Here is an 18,847-nt window from a genome sequence, read left to right as displayed (position 1 = left end):
CATGTTCTCGTTGGTGCTGAAGTTGTCTTCAGACAATCTCTTATCTGTTGTTGGTGATGATTAGATTCCATTATTAGATTATGTCCATAGTGTGTAAAACTTTGTGAAAAGACAATCCGCTGTGTGTCTAATTCCAGAGAGAGAAGATTGTGAGTCTTTCTGACTAACAATCACAGTCTTCCTGCTTGTGACTATTTTCCCAGGCATTCATACAAACCCAGCTCTTTGATGTAGTTACAGAAAAAATATGTATTTGCAATGCAAATACATGCTGATTTGGTTCTGTGGATTTGGTGGCTGTCAGGTACACGGGCCTGATCTCAGTTTGAAGTTCATTAAAAAGTTTTAACTGAATAACTCTGTTAACTCCCGTCTGTGCTGATTCTTACTGCTGTTTCTCTTTTCCCTCCTCTCTGCATGCAGTGGTTCACCTCACTAATTCACTCTTTCAGTTTGTGTCTGAGTTCTAACACCTGTTCTTCCTTCTCTCTTAAACCCTCTCCTCTGCGTCGTGTCGGCCAGTTGGTGGGTCGATCAGTTGGACAGGACCCTGTCAACAGCCTGTCTGTTGAGGGTTTCGTCCAGAAGACTGTGGTGACTTCACCTGAGGTTGCAAATCTCTCACTCTTCCTCTTTCATGATGCAGTTACCTCCTAAATGCAAATGCATGTTTACCTGATCACCTTTTCTGTGATTCAAATGATTGTGTAGATTTCATTATCTACAGCAGCTGTGCCTGGCATATCTAACTGTGTTTAATCTATACCAACATGTAGGGCTCTGAGGAGTGGGTATTGATTGAAAAACAAGAAACTTATCAACCAGACCATGACTGGAAGGCAGAAGAAAGGAACAAATCTCTCACATTGGATTCCTCATGGGAGAAAAAGGAGCTGGAAAAAGAGATAGATGTTGCCAAGATGATACATAAAGAGGTGACAGGGTTTGACAGAAGAGGAATGAAAAGCCATATCGATGAAACAAAATTGTCCAGTGAGGCAGATGTATGCTCGGAATCTTGGACGACCAACAAAGGTCGTTTCGTGATTCAATCATCTGAGAATGCAGACTTGTTTCAAGACAAATCTCAAAGTAAACCATCTCACGCCTCGGACCCTGAGGCAGGCAGCGATGTGGCCCCAAGCTCGTGCCAGATAAAGGAACGCACATCTTCCAAACAAAGGAAAAAGAGGAGACCCCAGAGCTTAAACCTGGGAATGCCTGTGGAGCTCATCTACAGGAAAGCAGGCAGTGATTCTAGTGAAGAAGAGAATGAAGGCTCAAACTCGGACAGTAGTCCAGACAAAATGTTTCAAACAGGAAATCATTGTGAATCATCCCCGGTGGTGGTGAAGAAAGATGATGAGGGATCAGGAAAGAATCAGTCAGTCAGGGTCTACAAAGACACCAAACTGGAGGAGATCTCAGTAGAAGAAAGCAGAGAGGTCTCTACTGAAGATGCAGAGCAGGTCAAGAGAAAAAAAGTCAGTCAGGTTGGAGCAACAGATATTGATTCAGGGTCAGTGAACGGACCTGGAAAGATAGAACTTGATAGTTCATTAGCAAGTGTTAAAGGAGAATGTGTGATGAAGGTGCGAGGGAAGGGCCTTATTGACAATAAAGAGCTAGCAGAGGTAAAACTGCGACAGGTCAGGACACACGAGAGGAAGATCAGTAGTTCTGGGCCAGAGGATATTGAAGGGTTCTTGGGAGAGAAAGGTCAGAGGACATCTCTCCACCGACTGTCAAGCAGCAGCTACCAGTCAGAAATCACCAGGATTGTTCCTCTTAAGCCAGAGCGGTCAAAGAGCATCGCATGTAAGGATGAAAGGGACAGGACAGGACAGGACGAACTAACTCGGATCACCAGAAGAGAATACCGCTGGTCGGTCGGCTCTCCGGAGGGATCCACAGACCTCAACTGGACTGATGTCTCCACCTTGCATTCAGCATTTGCAGCAGATCTGGAGGGTCCTGCTAAAACAGATCAACATGACGACAGCTATCAGTTTGGTAGAGGGCCGACCGAGAGTCAGTCGTTCGGCTCAAAGATTTCAGCGCTTCCCAAAATGGCTCCCCCAGCCCCGCCAGTGAAAACACAGAAGGCCAGGGAGTCCGGACTGATACTGCGGAACAGTCGCAATGCTGGCAGGGAGCCGGGCCTGGATGCAGCCAAGAAGAGACACTCGGTAACTCTGCTTGGCATCTGTATTCAGTCATTGGAAGTAAAGCATCGCATGAGCTTCAGACAGACTCGCACGCCATTATTCTTTTTTTCTACGTTTTCAGTGACTTTAAACACTCATCCATCTTACCTGTCGTGCCTGTGTGAAGAGCAGGCGGAGCAGTACTTTTGCTCCGTCTTGTGGCAAAAATCAATCAAAAAGTTTGGACATTTCTCTCAATGGCAACCTCAATGTCTCCCCTCCTATTGCCCTTAACGTGCACCTCACTGTCTCGCAAATCTCTACAGCTCACCACTGGCTGTGAAAGTAAAAAAAAAAAAAAGACAAAAATCAATATCTCATGTTTTGGTTGTTGGTTTGTCTTCACGTGTGTTTAACGTGTGAGCCGCAAATTTCCTTCCAGCTCACGTTGCTCTCTGTCGGAGTGTGGCAAGGAAAGAAGGCTCACATATCATCATCGCTCTGATGATTTTTGCCAGTCTCCATGCCATTTTCAAACTGAAAATATGAAACAGATTTATTGCATGCTAATGTTACAATTAAATCACTCATCTGAGGAAGAAAGGTGGAAATTTACTGCAATCCATTACCGTCTTAAAGACGGCTATGATCTCAAAATTAGAAACAAATGGAGTGAAGAATTGGATTGCACTCAAATTATTGAGAAACTCCATCAATCTGATCAACTTTCCTCAACAGAATTTACAGTGTCACTTGATTCTTCAGATTGGTGATAATAAATCATAAATCAGTTGCATTATTCTACCCCAGTCCCACCTGGATAGAAAGCTAAGCTGTGTTGGAAACACACTGGTTTCCCTTACTGAGAAACCCCCATCAGGCAATGAGCAGCCACACACCACAGCTCAGTGCCTGACAGTCAGATTTGCTTCTTTCATTTCACTGTTGGTGTCATTAGGAGCCTGCACACGTTGGGCACTGGAATGAAAGGAATTTCAACTACATAGACCTGACAGCTTTCATCATTTCCCACCTTTTCATCTGAGTCAAGCTCTTGCTCATATTGGATTAAACAGGCATGAGAGGGGGTGTTGCTTAGCTCTCAGTGTGTGAATGTACCTCACTGGCGACTAACAATCATATCAAGATCTGATTGAACTTGGTGAGTGTGGGGAAAAATATTAGGCGGCTCACAACATGTGGACCCCCTTTGGCAGGCTCCGCAACGCATCTTTTATTGGACATTTAACAACATCATTCCACAACATTTCGATACGTTCTTGTTGAAATTCAAGGTGTTTAGTGTTGCAACACATTCTCAGTTAGTCGACGGGTGGCTGCTGCTATGCTGAAAACCTGCTCATCCTACAAATTGCATGATTCTCTTGTCCTGCCACTGCTAATTCTAACAAATGAACCTGGCTATGTATGTTGTTTTTGTTGAAGTAAGCTCACCTCTTTGCTGTCCTGTTGTTGTATGCTTCTTGGCTGTAGAGTAGTGCTTGAAATCTGGGCCTGATTCCATTGGGACCTGACAGGATCTGTATCTGCCTTCTTTCGACTTGGGTTTCAGTTATTGCAACATTGAAAATCCTGATTATGAGCCTCTTTGAGCAAAATGTCAGCACAGTTTGGCTGTACTCACATTTGGACTCTCACGAGCAGTACACCAGGATCCCAGTTTGTACTCAGAACAAACTAAGCTCATGTGTTCCTGGCCTCTTTCAAGCTCTGCTGCTCTGATTTCTGTGTGATGGCCTGTTAGTCCACTGTCCACATCTGCTTGTTTTAACCCTCGGATGCTCTTTCTGCTCTCTCCTCTGCTTCCCTCTGCAGGAGCCTGTCTCCACTCCTGCCATTTATGAAGAGCCGTTTGCTGATTTCAAGGTTATTCATTTGTAATTAAACCCGCCTTCCTCCTCTCCACACCATCAACTCCTCACCCCTGTGCATCCCTCAAAGTTAGGGTTAGTGGTTAGGGTTAGAAGCATTTGCTGATTTTAAGGTAATTATTTTGTGTTTTAACCACGTCCTCTTCTCCACACCACCATCTCTTTTCTTCACTGCCTGCCTCCTATCTGTCTGCACCAGTTTGTCCTGACAAAGTATACAAAGAAATAGCCAAAAGCCATAAAGGATGGAGTGTGATACTTTTTACTGGCTACTCAGTGGCCCTCATCCATCACTATGATGAATTTGAAGTGAATGTGTGGGTTGAAAAACAGAATCCCTTGTGCTTGGCTGTAGCTGGCATGATCCAGTCTTTACTGTGATCTAATTAGCAAGTGTACTTGTAATTAATGTAAGTGGTTTTGCTGTCGACTGGATGCCTCAGTGGCTTCATTGTAATTCTATGGCTCTCAGCTCTATTTGGCTTATGACCCTTTAAAACAGAGTTGGTTTCAAACTTACTTTTTTACTGTGTTTTATTTGAATGCTTCTAGAGTCACGTTGCCTACTGAGTCAGAAGTAACTAAAGCATAGAAGTTGAGCTGAATAGATTATAAGTTATCAGGCTGGCAGGTGACAACCTAAAGGATAGGAAGGTTTTGATAGAATGTATTTTATAATTTTAGGTGGGTCGTCCCCCTACTTTTCATCCCAGTCCCTCACATGATGACTGCATGCAATTTCTATTGTTTTGGATATATTGCATGTATAATACAACTTCTTTCATTTGGGATCCACCAAGAAACCCATGGAACACACTTCCTGTAAACACAAGGATGTTGCTTTCATCCTGTTCCATGTGCCATCTTCATCATCCTACAGTCATGTTAGATTTGTAATCCTGTGTCTGTACCCAGAGGGAATTTGGGGACAGGAGGCCCCAGCCGGGCTTAGCCCCTGATGAAGAGCAGGAGCGTGACACTGTGGCCTGCATGAGGGAAAGCCACCTGGGCATCGAGCGGAAGTGCTCTAGCATGACGGTCAGCTCCACCTCTAGCCTTGAGGCTGAGGTTGACTTCACCATCATCACGGATCTCCACTCTGGTGTGGAGGACTTCTCTAAAGGCATGTCGGAGCTGGGAGAGAGGGAGCGACAACCCGAGGTGGGCCGGGAGGACTTTGAGGAGACCTCCAGGTTCTACTCTGCCCGTCTGATGGGCTCCCGCGACAAGTCTCCCATAGAGGAGAAGCTTCCTGAGGCAGCAACACATCATGAGGTAGACAGATGAACGTGCTCATCCTTCATCACCATCACCCACTGGATTCACCCTGCTTGGTTGGACTCGATGCCATAACTACCTCCTATTTATTTTCTATTTATTTGTTATTTTCCTTGGACCATTTCCCATTGCTTGAATTCAGTTGTATTTTGTTCATGGTTACTTTTGTTCACATGTTTTATTCTCTTTGTTGATGCATACATTTACATTTTTCACCCATTTTATATCTGCCAGTTGCACAATTGTTTCTGTGAATTCCCCTGCAGCAGCAGCTGCACTATTTGCATTTTGTCATCAACTGGAACAATCCAATAAAAAATGTATTTCAGCATTTGTTTCTTTCAAGTCAGTTGGATTCAAATACTTTTGTTTTGAAAAATATGCTGCTCATACATAACATGTCAAGTTCTTCTGAGGTCTTGCTGTGAAAAACAATAGCTTGATGCTGTTTGACGTTGCTGTATTGTCTGTGTCTCTCACAGCCTCCCGTGGCGAAGAAAGACGCCAGTGCTGTGAGCGTGGCCCATATGCTGAAGAGGACCGACTCCAAGACTGAGACACAAACGAATGGATCAGAGGTCCATCCCAACACTGTCAACGCCTCCTCACAGGTAAACAAACACAATATGTAAGAAATTTAAAATATTTCCTAGAAAGCATCTAATAGAAATGACAAAAAAAAACATGGCCTCCGTAGAAAGGCCCTTTCTTACGCGAAGAAAACAACAATTTGTACAATTTTGATGATTACACACTAGTGAAAACATCACTAGGATCATTTTTATATTTAGTAATAGATCCCTTTCACCTAAATCTTATACACACCTTTAATTGGTGTTGGTAGGTGGATTTAGCTTTTTTTTGGACAGCAACAGGCTAGCTATTTCCCCTTGTTTCCACTCTTTATGCTATAGTTAACTAACTAAGTAGTATTAGTTTTTTTGTCTAACTCTCCCATGTCGTCAAACTTCTTTATTATGCATCTTGATCATTTTTAAATCCTTTATACAGTGTTGGATTTATACTATTCAACTGTATGTTTGTGATTTGCCTGTTTCTTTGAGTCTCAGCTTGTAATCCACCAGTTTATATCTTGACTGAAAATATTTGTAGAAAAGTCATGTGAGGACAACACTCATCATAGGATCGGTCTCATCAGTCACTTAACAAATGGACTTACAGTGAAGACGCTAATATCTCTGCAGAGCTCTGGACTTCGATTAGAGGAGAAAGCATTTGCGTTTGGCTTCAGTGACACAGCGGCCATTTTCCCCAGACACAGATGACATAATTGCATCATTATGGGGTGATTTAAGTATTGACAGCGAATTAATGAGGATGATGAAAGCAGGTGTGAATTCCATTCATCTTTGGAGGCAAAGATTTGAGTGCTTTCTGGCCGTCCCACCGGTGCCTTATTAAAATGTAATCATGGCCGGGTTCTTTAGCCGCTCAGCTAATGGTGTGGATGAACTCAATCAATGATGAAGAGAGGAGGCCTTTGAAGTGCTAGAGCGGTGTTGAGTCGAATTTTCATAGATGTCAGTGCGAGAGCCACAGACGTGTGTGTGTGTGTGTGTGTGTTGGTGTCGTCTTGGTATTATAGTATTACTGTTATGGGATGTCTTCCTTATGGAGACAAAAAGCAAGTCATCATAATGTAAGTACCATTTTAAGCTGAAGACATGTTTTATGGTTAGGGTTAGGTTTAGGTCATTGTTTGTGTCTGTCAGGCAAATAATAGTTATGGTGTCCAGGAAATGAATGTGAGTCAGTAGTTGTGTCTCAGCCTCTAGACTGATTGTGTCACAGCGTTGCGACTAGGCTGTCCCATTTAGAAGGCTTCTCCAAGTTGATCTCAACTTAATGACCACTCCAAGAGCTTTACTGTGCAGTTTTGCCATTCACCCATTCCACACACATTCATACAGGTACTTGTTCGTTGTGTGCTAGGCGACGGCAGTAAGGGTGGTGCAAACTGGTGACACAAAACAAAAAAATTCTCTGTAGACCAGATTGTCTCATTTTGTTTCGGCCTTCACGGTCAATGCAGCCCACTGCTCCTGAACCGCGACACAACTGATGTAATGTCCTCTGAAGTCATGCAGACACAGCACAGTGTGTGTGTGTGTGTGTGTGTGTGTGTGTGTGTGTGTGTGTGGGGTTACTAGTATTATTGTTGTGGGGACCTGAATCTGTTTACACTGTCACATTATATGTACAAGAAGCAAATCATGATTAATGTCAATCATTAAATTTCAAGTTGAAGGCAGTGGGTCAGGGTAATACTAGGTTAAAGTGTGTGTGTGTGTGTGTGTGTGTGTGTTTGCGTGTGTGCAATAAATGGAAGATGACGTCATCTTTAGGCAGACAAAGATTTCGTCACTGTCCTCGTTAGTCCAGCAGAGGGCGACATATTACATCTGTTGGGTGTCTGTAACTGCGTGACACTGATTTGCTGTGAGGCTCAATATATTGTATGAATAGGAATACTTACCAGCTTGTGTTATATTTTCTGTATGAAAATAGTTGCCCTCCGTTTTTCTTTGAATATGATTGATGGCAGATTTCATTACAGTTCTTTATATGATCACCTGATTAATCTGTTTCATAAACACATACTTGATATTTTGAAATGATCAAATACTTTGAGTATAATCCTCAATTCTGTTTCTCTTTGTCCTTCAGAACTATGGAGCCGTCAGTCCACTGGAGGCTCCTGCTGCCCTTAAAGAAAATGGCTCCCCTGTAGGTGTCTTTATTGAGTGAATACATCAGTATGACAGTGTGCGTGTGGGAGGTGGTGGTGGCAGAATAAGAAACTCCAGTCATTGTGCTGTCCCTGCTCTTCTTTTCAAGCACTGACCTTTACTTGATGTCCCTCTGGAAAAGCTTAAATGAATATTGTTAGAGAGGAATGTATCTGCAGGCTGATCCATCTGTGTGGGCCAAATACCAAAATGATTTAATTGCCCCAATACTGACATTCAGTGATAATGACTCAGTTTTATAAAACAAAGAATGTATGAACGAGCAATGTTTCAAAGGAAAAATCCACATAACAAACTGCAAAAGTGTCCTTTTATGGAATATGGAGTTGGAATTTGACCCTTACACCTGTATGCCAATAACACAGCCTCTGTGAATCACTCTAAACTTAATGTGAGTTCACAAATACACTCAAGTGTCCCTTTAGTGGAGGGGTAGTTGTATCACTCAGACATTTCTTCTTGGTGTATAAAGACTGAGGAAGTGTCCGACACACATCATGACAACTATTGTGTCCAAGGGTTTTTACCACATTGCACATGGGCGACTGTGGCTCAGGACGTAGAGGTGATTCAATACCTGGTCTCTCCTCCGTTTGCCGAAGTGTCCTTGGGCAAGACATTGAACCCCATATTGCTCCTGACAGCTGTGTGAATGGTGGGCAATAGAATAAGTATGATACATAGTATGAATGGGTGGTGGATAAGATGGGAAAAGCGCTATATACCCCCCCCCCCTGCTATAGCTGTGTGTTAGTGAACCTGAAAACCTCTATAATGTTGTCAGAGTGTAAAATGAGCTGATTGTCCAGAGCGATGCTAACAACAGTGTTTACACACACATTCCCATTTGTAAGCATCAGAGTAAAGCACATGCTGTGTCTGTTCATGTGTGTGACTCCGCTCTAATAATTGCGCTGCAGGTCAAAGCCAGCCCCCAGGGGAGGGAGTCCGTCGTGTCCCCACTGACCATCACCGCTGAGAACGTCACCTCGGCAACCACAACTCAAGTCACCAAGGTAACAGTTTAACTGTTCTCATGCTTACAGTTTCACACCAGGGTCTTGGAGTCACCACATCTGTAGGTAAATAAAAGGGACTGACTTTTTATAGACTTATAAATAATAAATACATTTTACATTTATTTGCTACAAAGTGCACTGCTGCAATGTTAGAAATCCCAGCAGGCTTTGCATGAGTACAAATAGAATTTTGTAAATACAACTTCACTGAGAAATGATCCAGTCAAAAGATTATTTTGATGCTTCTGAAAGAAACACCACAGTCAAAAGATTTTTTCAACTAAGTTAGAAATAAGAATATTATTAAAATAATGACAAATCAGAATTGTTCATCACAGGGATTAAGCTTATGAGTCATTCAGTTCATTTGTTTCTTTGTGTGTTCTGCAGACTGTGAAAGGAGGCTACTCAGAGACCAGAATCGAGAAAAGGATCATCATCACAGGAGACGATGATGTGGACCAACATCAGGTGAGAGGGGCAGCACAGAAACACTGCAGTACAGGCTCTGTATGTACAGTCATCCACAAAACAAGGAGCCAAATGTGTAAAGTTTATGACCCATGTGCCGATGCTTCGTGTCCCCAGGCCCTCGCCATGGCGATCCAGGAGGCTAAGCAGCAGCACCCCGACATGCTGGTGACGAAAGCAGTGGTCATCAGGGAAACAGAGTCACCTACTGAGGATGTGCAGCAGAAGGCAGAGGTGTGTCTGTCTGCTCATGTGATCAGTGCAAGATGTGTTACAAGATTACTCTGCTTGTGCAATATTTACAGGGATATTAAAAAAAACAACAGAGACATAAAATGACTGCAGAGATACAACACTACTGACAAGAGAGTTTGTGCATCATAGAGAAGCAAATCCGTCCATGCTTATTTGTTTTAAATTGTGGTTTGTGAATATGGGCTATACAAATAAGATTTGATAGAATGAATGATTGATGACTGATCTTATGTTGTCTCATCGCAGTCCTGATAGGTAGTGATGGCCCCTGAGACGGGGAGACACAAGAGGGATCCTCCAGCTGTGTGTGTGTCTCCTGCCCCACCTTGCAGTACGCCACCAAGAGGACTATCTACCCCACTGTGGACACACCGACACAAGAACAGACTGCCTTCCCGTGAGGCAGTCAGCTTCACTCCTGTCCCTTTAGACAAACCAACTGTGACCTGGCCTCCTGGGCCGCCCCGTCCCATCCCTCCACCTCCTTACAGAACAGGAAACGTCTTCTACTGGATAGTTTGCGAGTGATGGAACTGAAAGAACAACACCATTCACAGCTGTAATTTGATTTCACCTCTAATTAGAGTCATTGTATGAAACTTTACTTGCATATTATTTAATCTAACACGTTTTTGACTCATGTGAACCCTCAGGATCATTTTAGATAATTTGACTTTTTACCCCCAAACTCCATGGCCCCTTTTTCCTTCCCTTAAAAAAAAGTCTTTCTATTTTAAAGTCAAATTTCTTCTCTGTGCTACTGTCACATATGAAATGTATATATGAGGAGGGGATGATTGGGTGAAAGTATAGAGGGGCAGTGCTGGTGATGGGGGGGTGGGTTGCTGAGGTTGGTGCCGAGTTGCAAATGGCAGCCTCTTAGCTCGATGTCGCCACCTCTTGGCTGTGACACCTTCAGTATAATCAACAGCTGTCTTATTAGCTTTTTACATTTTTATCTATAGAGAATCTAATTTATGTCCAGTGTTTGCTTGTTTATGAAATATGTATAATACCAGATGATTATAATCTGCATGATTCAATACAGAAAATAGCCGAGGGAATGAAAAAAAAAACATGGACACAGCTCTGACGTGACGAGCGTCTGGGGAGAAATTGTAAAACATAAAATGCTGGTGGACACTGAACTAATGTTGACGGACTTTACTGAGGAACATGAGGACGGATTAATGGACAGCTAGGAGTCCTCTTCGGGCTCAGACTCCAACACGCGATCATCGCTGTCCTCGCTCCGTTTTTCCGCCACCTCTCTGTTACAGTTTTCATTTCGGGGTCAACTCGCCTTCAACATTAAGAAACGCTGGGCGCACGTTTTAGGCACACTCATAAAGATTTGTAGAGAAATTTTAATATGAATAATGTTTCATCTGATAAGTTTCAGAAATGTGATGATGTTTTCCTACTTGATTTCAATGACTTCCACAAAGAAAGTGAGTTTTTCTTATCCTTTTGGACGTTTCAGTCGTCATGTGAACCTGCGGACAACATCACTGATAATTCAAGTCCCCTCTAGTGTTTTGTCCGACAACTTTGCTAGAAGTCAATGGAAACATAAGCAAAGTCATTCGAGTTTATTAGACTGGGAAATTGTGATGCATTTAAGAGAAATCCAGTGAATTAGAGGACAAACTTCTGGTCAAGTAGCTGTGCCTGAAGATTCCAAATCTTACTAATATCCCTATTGATAATCAATACCAGCATCAATTCCATACCTTGAATCTGTTATAATTTGTTATTTGCCCACATTGATGCATCAAACATCTGTTTAGCAATATAAATAAAAAAAGATTCTCCAGTTTTTAACGTGCACGTTCACAAACACTTCCTGAAACGTTCAGTACAACAAGATTAACATGGGTTATTGTTTTGTTGTTGTTCTGTTGGATTAACTCTTTTTAAGTTATGCTGTATGAGTTTGTAATTGTATTTATAGGAGTGGTGAGTGTGAGGCCTGTGCTTTTCCTCCTCGTTTCCCTCGCAGACAAAGCCGAGACTCGTAGACCGACACACACGATTTAAATCCACAGGGCCTGCTGTCGGTCATATATATCCTGGATGACCTTTAATACTGTACTATGCATCACTTATCATACATGAGAGGATTCTCTCTGTGATGGAGCCTGTTAGCCGTGTTGCTGTCATTGTTAACTTTGTGCTACTGTTAACCCCCGCAGCAGTGAGGTGCACTGCTTGTGAGAATTGCAATAAGCAGCCATTACTCTTATCCCGAGTCCTCTAAAGGGAGAAAACTGTGAACTTGTCATGCGAACCGAAGGCGTAACCAAAACCTATAACAGAGTTAGTGATATTCAAAGGAGCTTCTCCAACACTTGGCTTCCCATGGCTTTGTCGCCCTCCTCGTCTAATCCCCCCCATCCCCTCACTGGAAACTGTCGACCTGCTGTTGATGTGTCCGCGGAAACAAGAGATTCCCAAACTGATGTATATTCAACTTTTTGCTCTATTTTATTTGATCTTGTCTAATGACACTGGACTGTTGTGAGGGCACTAGCTTCCCACGATAGCAGCACATATACTGTAAACTGTGTGGGGGGGGAATAAATAAAACGGCCTATACTAGACATACAATGGAAGAGAAACACCTGTAGCCATCAGGATTGAAGTGGTGCACTGTGGGTGAGGTGGTGGGTTGAAGGATGGAGGACCTGTACTTATATACATTTCTATATAAATATCCATACTTGTGTGTATATCCTGTAAAGTATGTAGAAACTGAGTAGGGATGTGTTGGGAGGTTCAAGGGATGAGGCAGTGAAAGTAAAAAGCTGAAGGACAGCAGAGACATAGAAACGTCACATGAGCGGGTGCCTTATGTTGGGAGTCAGTGCTCGGCTGAAAGTGCTGTTAATCACCGTGAGGCAGATGTGGAGACGACCTCTGCTGTCAGTCCGAGGTGAGCAGGAGCCGTCCTGAGAGTGAATTAGAGTCTTGATAAGAAAGTGACACTGAGTGCAGTGGAGGAGTCAACTCTCTGAATCTGGGCTGTTCATACACCATGAGATGAAAACATGTATTGGCCCAGTTAACGTAGAAAACCAGCACAGTGCCCATTATTGAAATTAGCTTAATTTATTTCTTTTTAAGAAGCATTTTTTTAAATTATTTTTTTTTCCTTGAAGAGCATCAAACTGCTCCACCTGTAACCTCCACCTTCAACTCTCCACTGCCTTTTGCTCTACATTCCCCTAGTGCTTGGTGGTGTGTATTTGCTGTATTTGCATTCAGCCTAAATGGAAAACATACATGCATAAATAAATGTCTCAGTATGAATCAAACACTGTCTCTGATTCTGTGGCATTTCATGTGGAATACTTTGGAGAATGTTTTTTTAATCTGTGTGATTGAAACATTTTCATACGCTGATAATTCATCACATTTCCTCTCTGATAGAGGAATGAGTGGTGGCGCTGCACTGCCATCTTGTGTTAGAATTCAGCCTGTGTCACTATGGTACAGGCTAATGGTATTTGTGTGCTCTTAGTGCCACCTAGTGCCACCTAGTGCATTTCCTGTTTCACTCAACATATATAAGCATAAAAGATCCGTAAAATTGAATTATGGGAAATGTAGGCTTGGGTGTTATTGGCAATTGAACCATAAAAGTGGCCAGAAGTCAGGATATCTCGTTAACTGATGCTTTGATTTTGACTAATCTGTTATTTAGTGCAAAACGTTATCACTTGATTTCATTATGAACTTGCACCATTTAAAATACATTTTATACTGTGGTCAAATCTTAAACGACATAGTAACAGCTCAGCCATAAATTCTACCAACAAAGATAATGTGTGTCATGGTAATATTTATCTAACTTTATATTTATTAGAGGTTTGCAGTGATGTTGAACTGAAAGAATATTAGAAACTTAGAAAATGTTGGGTGTACCTATTAAAGTGGCCAGTGAGTGTATTTAGACTACATGGACGTTTATGTGTTGAGAAGGACCCACAGAGTTCTGCATCATTGTATAAATCAATAATCTTTATTAACACAGTATAAACAACAAACAGCAACAGAGGAGACCCTCATGAAGAGCATATATGGACGGTAGGCCTAGTGCATCTGAGAGGGGCTGACTGAGACAGAAGCATATAGACACAGGGCTGACTATGGGTCAGTTTCATGGTGCACACACAGTATACACGGATCAGATGCATGAACCTGGCATGTTCCCGAAGCCATTCAGTCGGTTTACATGATGGACAGAGGAGAGAGGAAAAGTACAGTCATGCTGAGCAACAGTTACAGCTACTGTATGAAACAAGAGTTATTACATAAAAACCAAGTAAATCATCTCTTTAGAAAGGTTCTTTTATATAAATGATTTGAAGTGTACAAAACAGTATATTACACGTTTCTTGATGCATGATTCCGAGCAAGACCCAGTAGCCTACAGTACACTTCCCTTCAAAGTACTACAAACTACTACAGCAGTCCCACATGGCATCAGGACACTATGGAAAAAGGAAAAAAGATCAGCAGCATTGTCTTTTTATTAAGAACACACACCTATAAAAATGCTCCAGGCCTCATATATCACCAATATCCCATGCGAAACAGCAGAACGCCATTAAGACTAATCTTAGAATGCCGCCCCCCCTACCCCCCCAACCCAATGCTGACCACGGACAGGTTCTATCGACACAGCAGCATGTAAACATCACCGCGGCTGCTTCATAAGTCTATGCGTCTAATGTTTTTCGATATACATGTGATAAGTTAAGGCTCTTGAAGGACCTGAGGATTTTGAACATATGATGAGGCACACAGAAGGCAAAGAATAGCTCTAGACACAGGGCTAACCGAAAAGAATGAGGAGCATGATACGGCCACAAGGGTCTGGCCGGCCACTAGTGCAGTTCCACGTCTAAGGTAAAGGAACCAAGGGGGCGATGGTCTCCATGACAGCATGGTGCTATGTCTGGTTCAAAGGTCTGTGACGGACGCATGAGTGGCTTTTAGGACTTCATCAACTTTTTGGGGATGTCTTCGTCAACTTAAGCCAGAGGACTGATGCCAAATATACGGCATCCTAATGCCTAACAGACAAATATTGTTTTTTTGCTGCATTTTCTGTAGATTCATGACACATAAAAAGAAAAAAATCTTGCTTTGGCTGCCTGACTAACATTAGCATGTGCCGCCTGGAGACATGAATTTAGATGCTTATCCTCTTTTTACATAAGATGACCGATGATGACAAACCCAGTGCAGTCCTTTGAGTGAAATAGGGCAGAAACAGAAATGCAGAGATGTAACAGGGAACAGCTCATTCACTTGAAAAAGAAAAAAACAAAACTCACTACTCTGGTCTTTTACAACCAAAGGTACAGGTCTAACCTTACTGTAGTAGACAAAAGGTTCACTGTCAAATCACATTCTTAAGCTCGAGACTGGAGAATTGGATGATTTAATTTGCCATGCGCCTAACTGTTCTCGTCCCATGGGCCCGGACTTCGATTTATTAAGAAAAACAAAATCTATAAAAGCTCAACATGTCATACAAAAAGATGCATATAAGACATTTTTTCTCTTTACCTTTTTTCTTATGAAAGCTGCTTTGGTAACAACATAGTCACAACATGGGCCGATTTTCCTTTACTTAGCCTGGGTGCTGAAGGGGACTCCTTCCCTGACATCTCAATAGCAATTTTTTTTTTTTTTTTTCTTTTTTTCATCATCAGCATCTTCTTTCTGCCTCTAAAATCTAAATGAATGGATCCAGAGTGGATTGTGTTTGCATTCTGCGGAGGAGCTGTCTCCACATCAGAAGCAATGCCTGCTGGGAGCCGTTTGTCATAAAGATGTCCGAGCAGTGAAAGACAGTGCTATTGTACTGAGCGCTGACAGAGTTGAGACCTTGGACGCTGAGCCGACTGCGTTGGGGCCTGAAAAGTTATTGAAAAGAACAAGGCTGTTAGTCTGATTGCTGAGAAAAGAAACTGGGAAAAAATAAAGCATCATGTGACATTTCATTTCATTAATCAGCCGCCTCTCCAGCCTGCTTTACTAATCATGAGCTGAAAACCCATGCAATTCAAAAAATATTTGAGAGTTGATACTCGAGCTGTGGAAAGAGATTTTCATAATATTTTAAATAAATTGCTCAAACTTTCTTCCAACGCCTCGTTAATGGTGTTACATAGAGGCCGTAATTGCACCAATGCTTCATGTAGCATGTTATTTTCCTGCTCTCCCTGTTCCTTTGGTGATGATGATAGCTAATCTGTTCAGGCAAGACAGCCGCGGGGGAGTGGATTATTCCGCTCAACCACAGGGGAGGCACTAACTAGCTCTCCACTGACCTGGTATCCTTGGGATGGTGATCTGCCTGCTACTGCTGCCTTCCCCTCCCTCTCCAAATGGTTTTATCTGGACGATATAATCCTCATCAGTGGGCAGGGCGAGCTCCACGGACGTGGTATTGGTTTCCATGACACTGGGACGGCTGTGTCGGTTCTTCTTGTAGAGCACCTGAGGACGAATGTTTTGGGTTGAGTCAGGATTCAGGCACAGAAGGCTCCTGCTACAAACACAATTTTCTGATAAAGCCTGGTGACTGTGTGCTTACTTTGTAACCAGTGACCTCTGACTCATTCTCCAGGGCTTTGACCTGCTCCCAGTTCAATATGATCTTGGAGTTTGATGTGTTCCACATGACTTTAACCGGTGGCTGACTGGGCGCTGAGAGGAGAAAACACATTATTCACCTCAAACAAAAGCTGAACACTGGCAGAGAGTGACTGCTATACTTATAATTACATCTGATACTTACGTGGTTTTTTAGTGGTAACGTTGACAGTAGCGCTGGGAGGCCCTGTTCCAGCAGTGTTATATGCCCTCACTGAGATGTAATATGTGGTGCTGCCTTTTACCCCTTGGATAATAGTAGACGTTTGATTTCCCACCGTCCTTTGCACGCTGGCCGTGTCTTCCCCACTTCTATTCCAGTACCTCAGCTGGAAGGGGACAGGGAAGAATTACAGATGTGAGAGCAAAAAAACACCACAGACACCTTAAAAGCTTTACACCCCTTTCAATGAAGTGCCAACTGAAAACGGGGAAATGTGAACTCCACTGGATGGAAGATGTGAACTGGTCTGAAATCAATGCTTTAGCATTGTCTAAAAGTAATGCTTTAGCAGCAGCATGTCACCTCATGTACCTTTCACTCATGAAGAGATACAGTACAGTTATATGGTAAAGAAGGAGGTCAAACATGCAGAAGAGGAAAAAAAAGAAAAACAAAGAAAGGGAAGAAGAGAATCCTCAAAAATCCCCTGCCATCAACTTCCACTGATAACAGATTTTCTCTGTCACCCTGCTTGTCAAGGCTGAAATAGCTGGCACGCTTGACAGCACAAATATAATTTGTCTTTCCTCACAGGGATGGTTTGCTCAGGCCCTGCTCCTCTATTGACTTTCAGTGGTCAACTATTTATAATTCTGGCACTTTATGCAATACAAGGATGAAAAGAGCGCTTTTGTTCACATCTTGGATTTCAGTAATGAGCGGAATTAAAACTACAAGAACTAACTGAGTGCAAAGCCACTGTCTCAAACTGCCTTCCTGTGTGGATTAGCTGCTAAATGCTCTATCCCTTGGAGTATTGCATCAGTAATCAGGGTGGTTACAGTACTTAGGTAAGCAACAAGAGAAACACAACTAAACCCACAGGCAAGGGACTGGGCTGGACCATTATGCATGCAGTAAGCTATTATCTCCTATGCCCAAGGTGCATAAGCCTGAAAAACCCATCAATAATAGAGGAGAACAAGATTCAACCGCATTAGTTGCCATGTGCTCACACAAACAGATTTGCATCCAATGGAGATGCACACAAACAAGACTTTTTTGTGAAACTCACCTCGTAGCCCAGCACTCTCTTCTTGCTGGCATTCCAGGGCAGAGCTTTCCATGAAACTTCAATTTCGGACGCAGAGAGGCTCTTGGCACGAATCCTGGTGGGCGCCCGGCCAGGCTCTGGAGTAAATGCATAAAGACTCAGAATGATTTTCAGAGGTAACACAGAGCTTTTGATGACTTCCTCAAAGCAGGAACATCACAACTGCTTCAAAGTCATTTCTTTCATCTTAACAACAGAGAGAGGTAAGTGTGAGGGAGGACATCTGCAAGTTCTGAAAGTAGAGCGCTGGCTCCAAGATGACTTGTAGCTCATGCATTAACACAATCTCTGCGTGGAGAGCTTGTGCTGTGTTTGACATAAAATCACACCCACCTTCTTCAGCTGAGTAGATAGTGGTAACGGCTCCAAAGGGCCCCTCACCCTCGTTGTTGTAAACCCCGACCTTAACATGGAAAGGCGAGAAGGGCTGGATGCTCTCATTTTTAAAGATGTATCTTGACGCCTCGGCCGACGGTACGGCCGCCTGCATCCACCCCGTTGCACCGTGGGGCCGGAAAGCAACAACGTAGCCAAACCCTGGGCCATTCTGCAGCTCCTCTGGAACAGGCTGCAGGACGACACGATGTGAAGATGTCAGTTAGTTACTCTCTGCACAGGACAGCTTGGTACTTGTCATGCATGTGAATGAAGACACAAGCCTTTTTGTAAGCCCCTGCTCGAAAGAGAACATGCCCAAATGTAACAGAGTATATCTCTGCAACCACAGGGTCTAAATAAATAACCGTGGTATCTATTTAAAGGTAACACTTGTAAAATTCCTGCAGAGGTGTAAGCAGTACAGTATAGATGTTACTAGAGAGTAAAGGAAAATGGAACACAACATAAATGAAAGATATCATGACCAACTAAAACTACAGAGAATATCTGTATCTGAATTCATGCAGATGAAGCCAAAACCTCGAGCAAACCACAGCACAACATCTGAACACTGCCGGTGCCAGATTTAATTTCAATAAAGTGAAGCAGATAGAAAGTGAGAGAGGATTTAGCAGAGTTATGAATAAGCATGATCTCCAAATTTACTTTGCTCTTTGTTGCGACTGG

The 18,847-nt window shown here is 42.8% G+C and overlaps 2 protein-coding genes across 12 annotated transcripts in view; one reads left to right on the top strand and one right to left on the bottom strand.

Moving 5' to 3' along the window:
• The window catches only part of LOC109629245 (band 4.1-like protein 1), a 74,477-nt gene extending 61,327 nt beyond the window's left edge, over positions 1-13,150 (top strand). For 5 of the 10 annotated variants that reach the window (XM_069512913.1, XM_020086858.2, XM_020086860.2 and 2 more), the window contains 10 exons: positions 523-609; positions 777-2,189; positions 3,984-4,034; positions 4,955-5,314; positions 5,800-5,928; positions 8,006-8,065; positions 9,009-9,104; positions 9,498-9,578; positions 9,696-9,812; positions 10,080-13,150. In XM_069512913.1, the coding sequence (XP_069369014.1) occupies positions 523-609; positions 777-2,189; positions 3,984-4,034; positions 4,955-5,314; positions 5,800-5,928; positions 8,006-8,065; positions 9,009-9,104; positions 9,498-9,578; positions 9,696-9,812; positions 10,080-10,085 (2,400 nt within the window). In that variant the 3' untranslated portion in view covers positions 10,086-13,150. The remainder of the gene's footprint in view (positions 1-522; positions 610-776; positions 2,190-3,983; positions 4,035-4,954; positions 5,315-5,799; positions 5,929-8,005; positions 8,066-9,008; positions 9,105-9,497; positions 9,579-9,695; positions 9,813-10,079) is intronic. The other 5 variants (XM_020086865.2, XM_020086864.2, XM_020086862.2 and 2 more) reach the window with 4 other exon arrangements.
• A 688-nt stretch (positions 13,151-13,838) lies between these two features.
• Positions 13,839-18,847, bottom strand: part of cntn4 (contactin 4) — a 156,968-nt gene continuing 151,959 nt past the window's right edge. For both annotated transcript variants that reach the window (XM_069512953.1, XM_020086371.2), the window contains exons 18-23: positions 18,116-18,350; positions 17,744-17,859; positions 16,651-16,834; positions 16,447-16,559; positions 16,181-16,349; positions 13,839-15,763 (exon numbers count right to left, since the gene is read on the bottom strand). In XM_069512953.1, the coding sequence (XP_069369054.1) occupies positions 15,672-15,763; positions 16,181-16,349; positions 16,447-16,559; positions 16,651-16,834; positions 17,744-17,859; positions 18,116-18,350 (909 nt within the window). In that variant the 3' untranslated portion in view covers positions 13,839-15,671. The remainder of the gene's footprint in view (positions 15,764-16,180; positions 16,350-16,446; positions 16,560-16,650; positions 16,835-17,743; positions 17,860-18,115; positions 18,351-18,847) is intronic.

This window comes from Paralichthys olivaceus, chromosome 2, assembly GCF_024713975.1.
Source record: "Paralichthys olivaceus isolate ysfri-2021 chromosome 2, ASM2471397v2, whole genome shotgun sequence".
NCBI classification, from domain to species: domain Eukaryota; kingdom Metazoa; phylum Chordata; class Actinopteri; order Pleuronectiformes; family Paralichthyidae; genus Paralichthys; species Paralichthys olivaceus.
The sequence above is the reverse complement of the archived record's forward strand: the minus strand, read 5'-3'. Positions and strand labels throughout refer to the sequence as shown.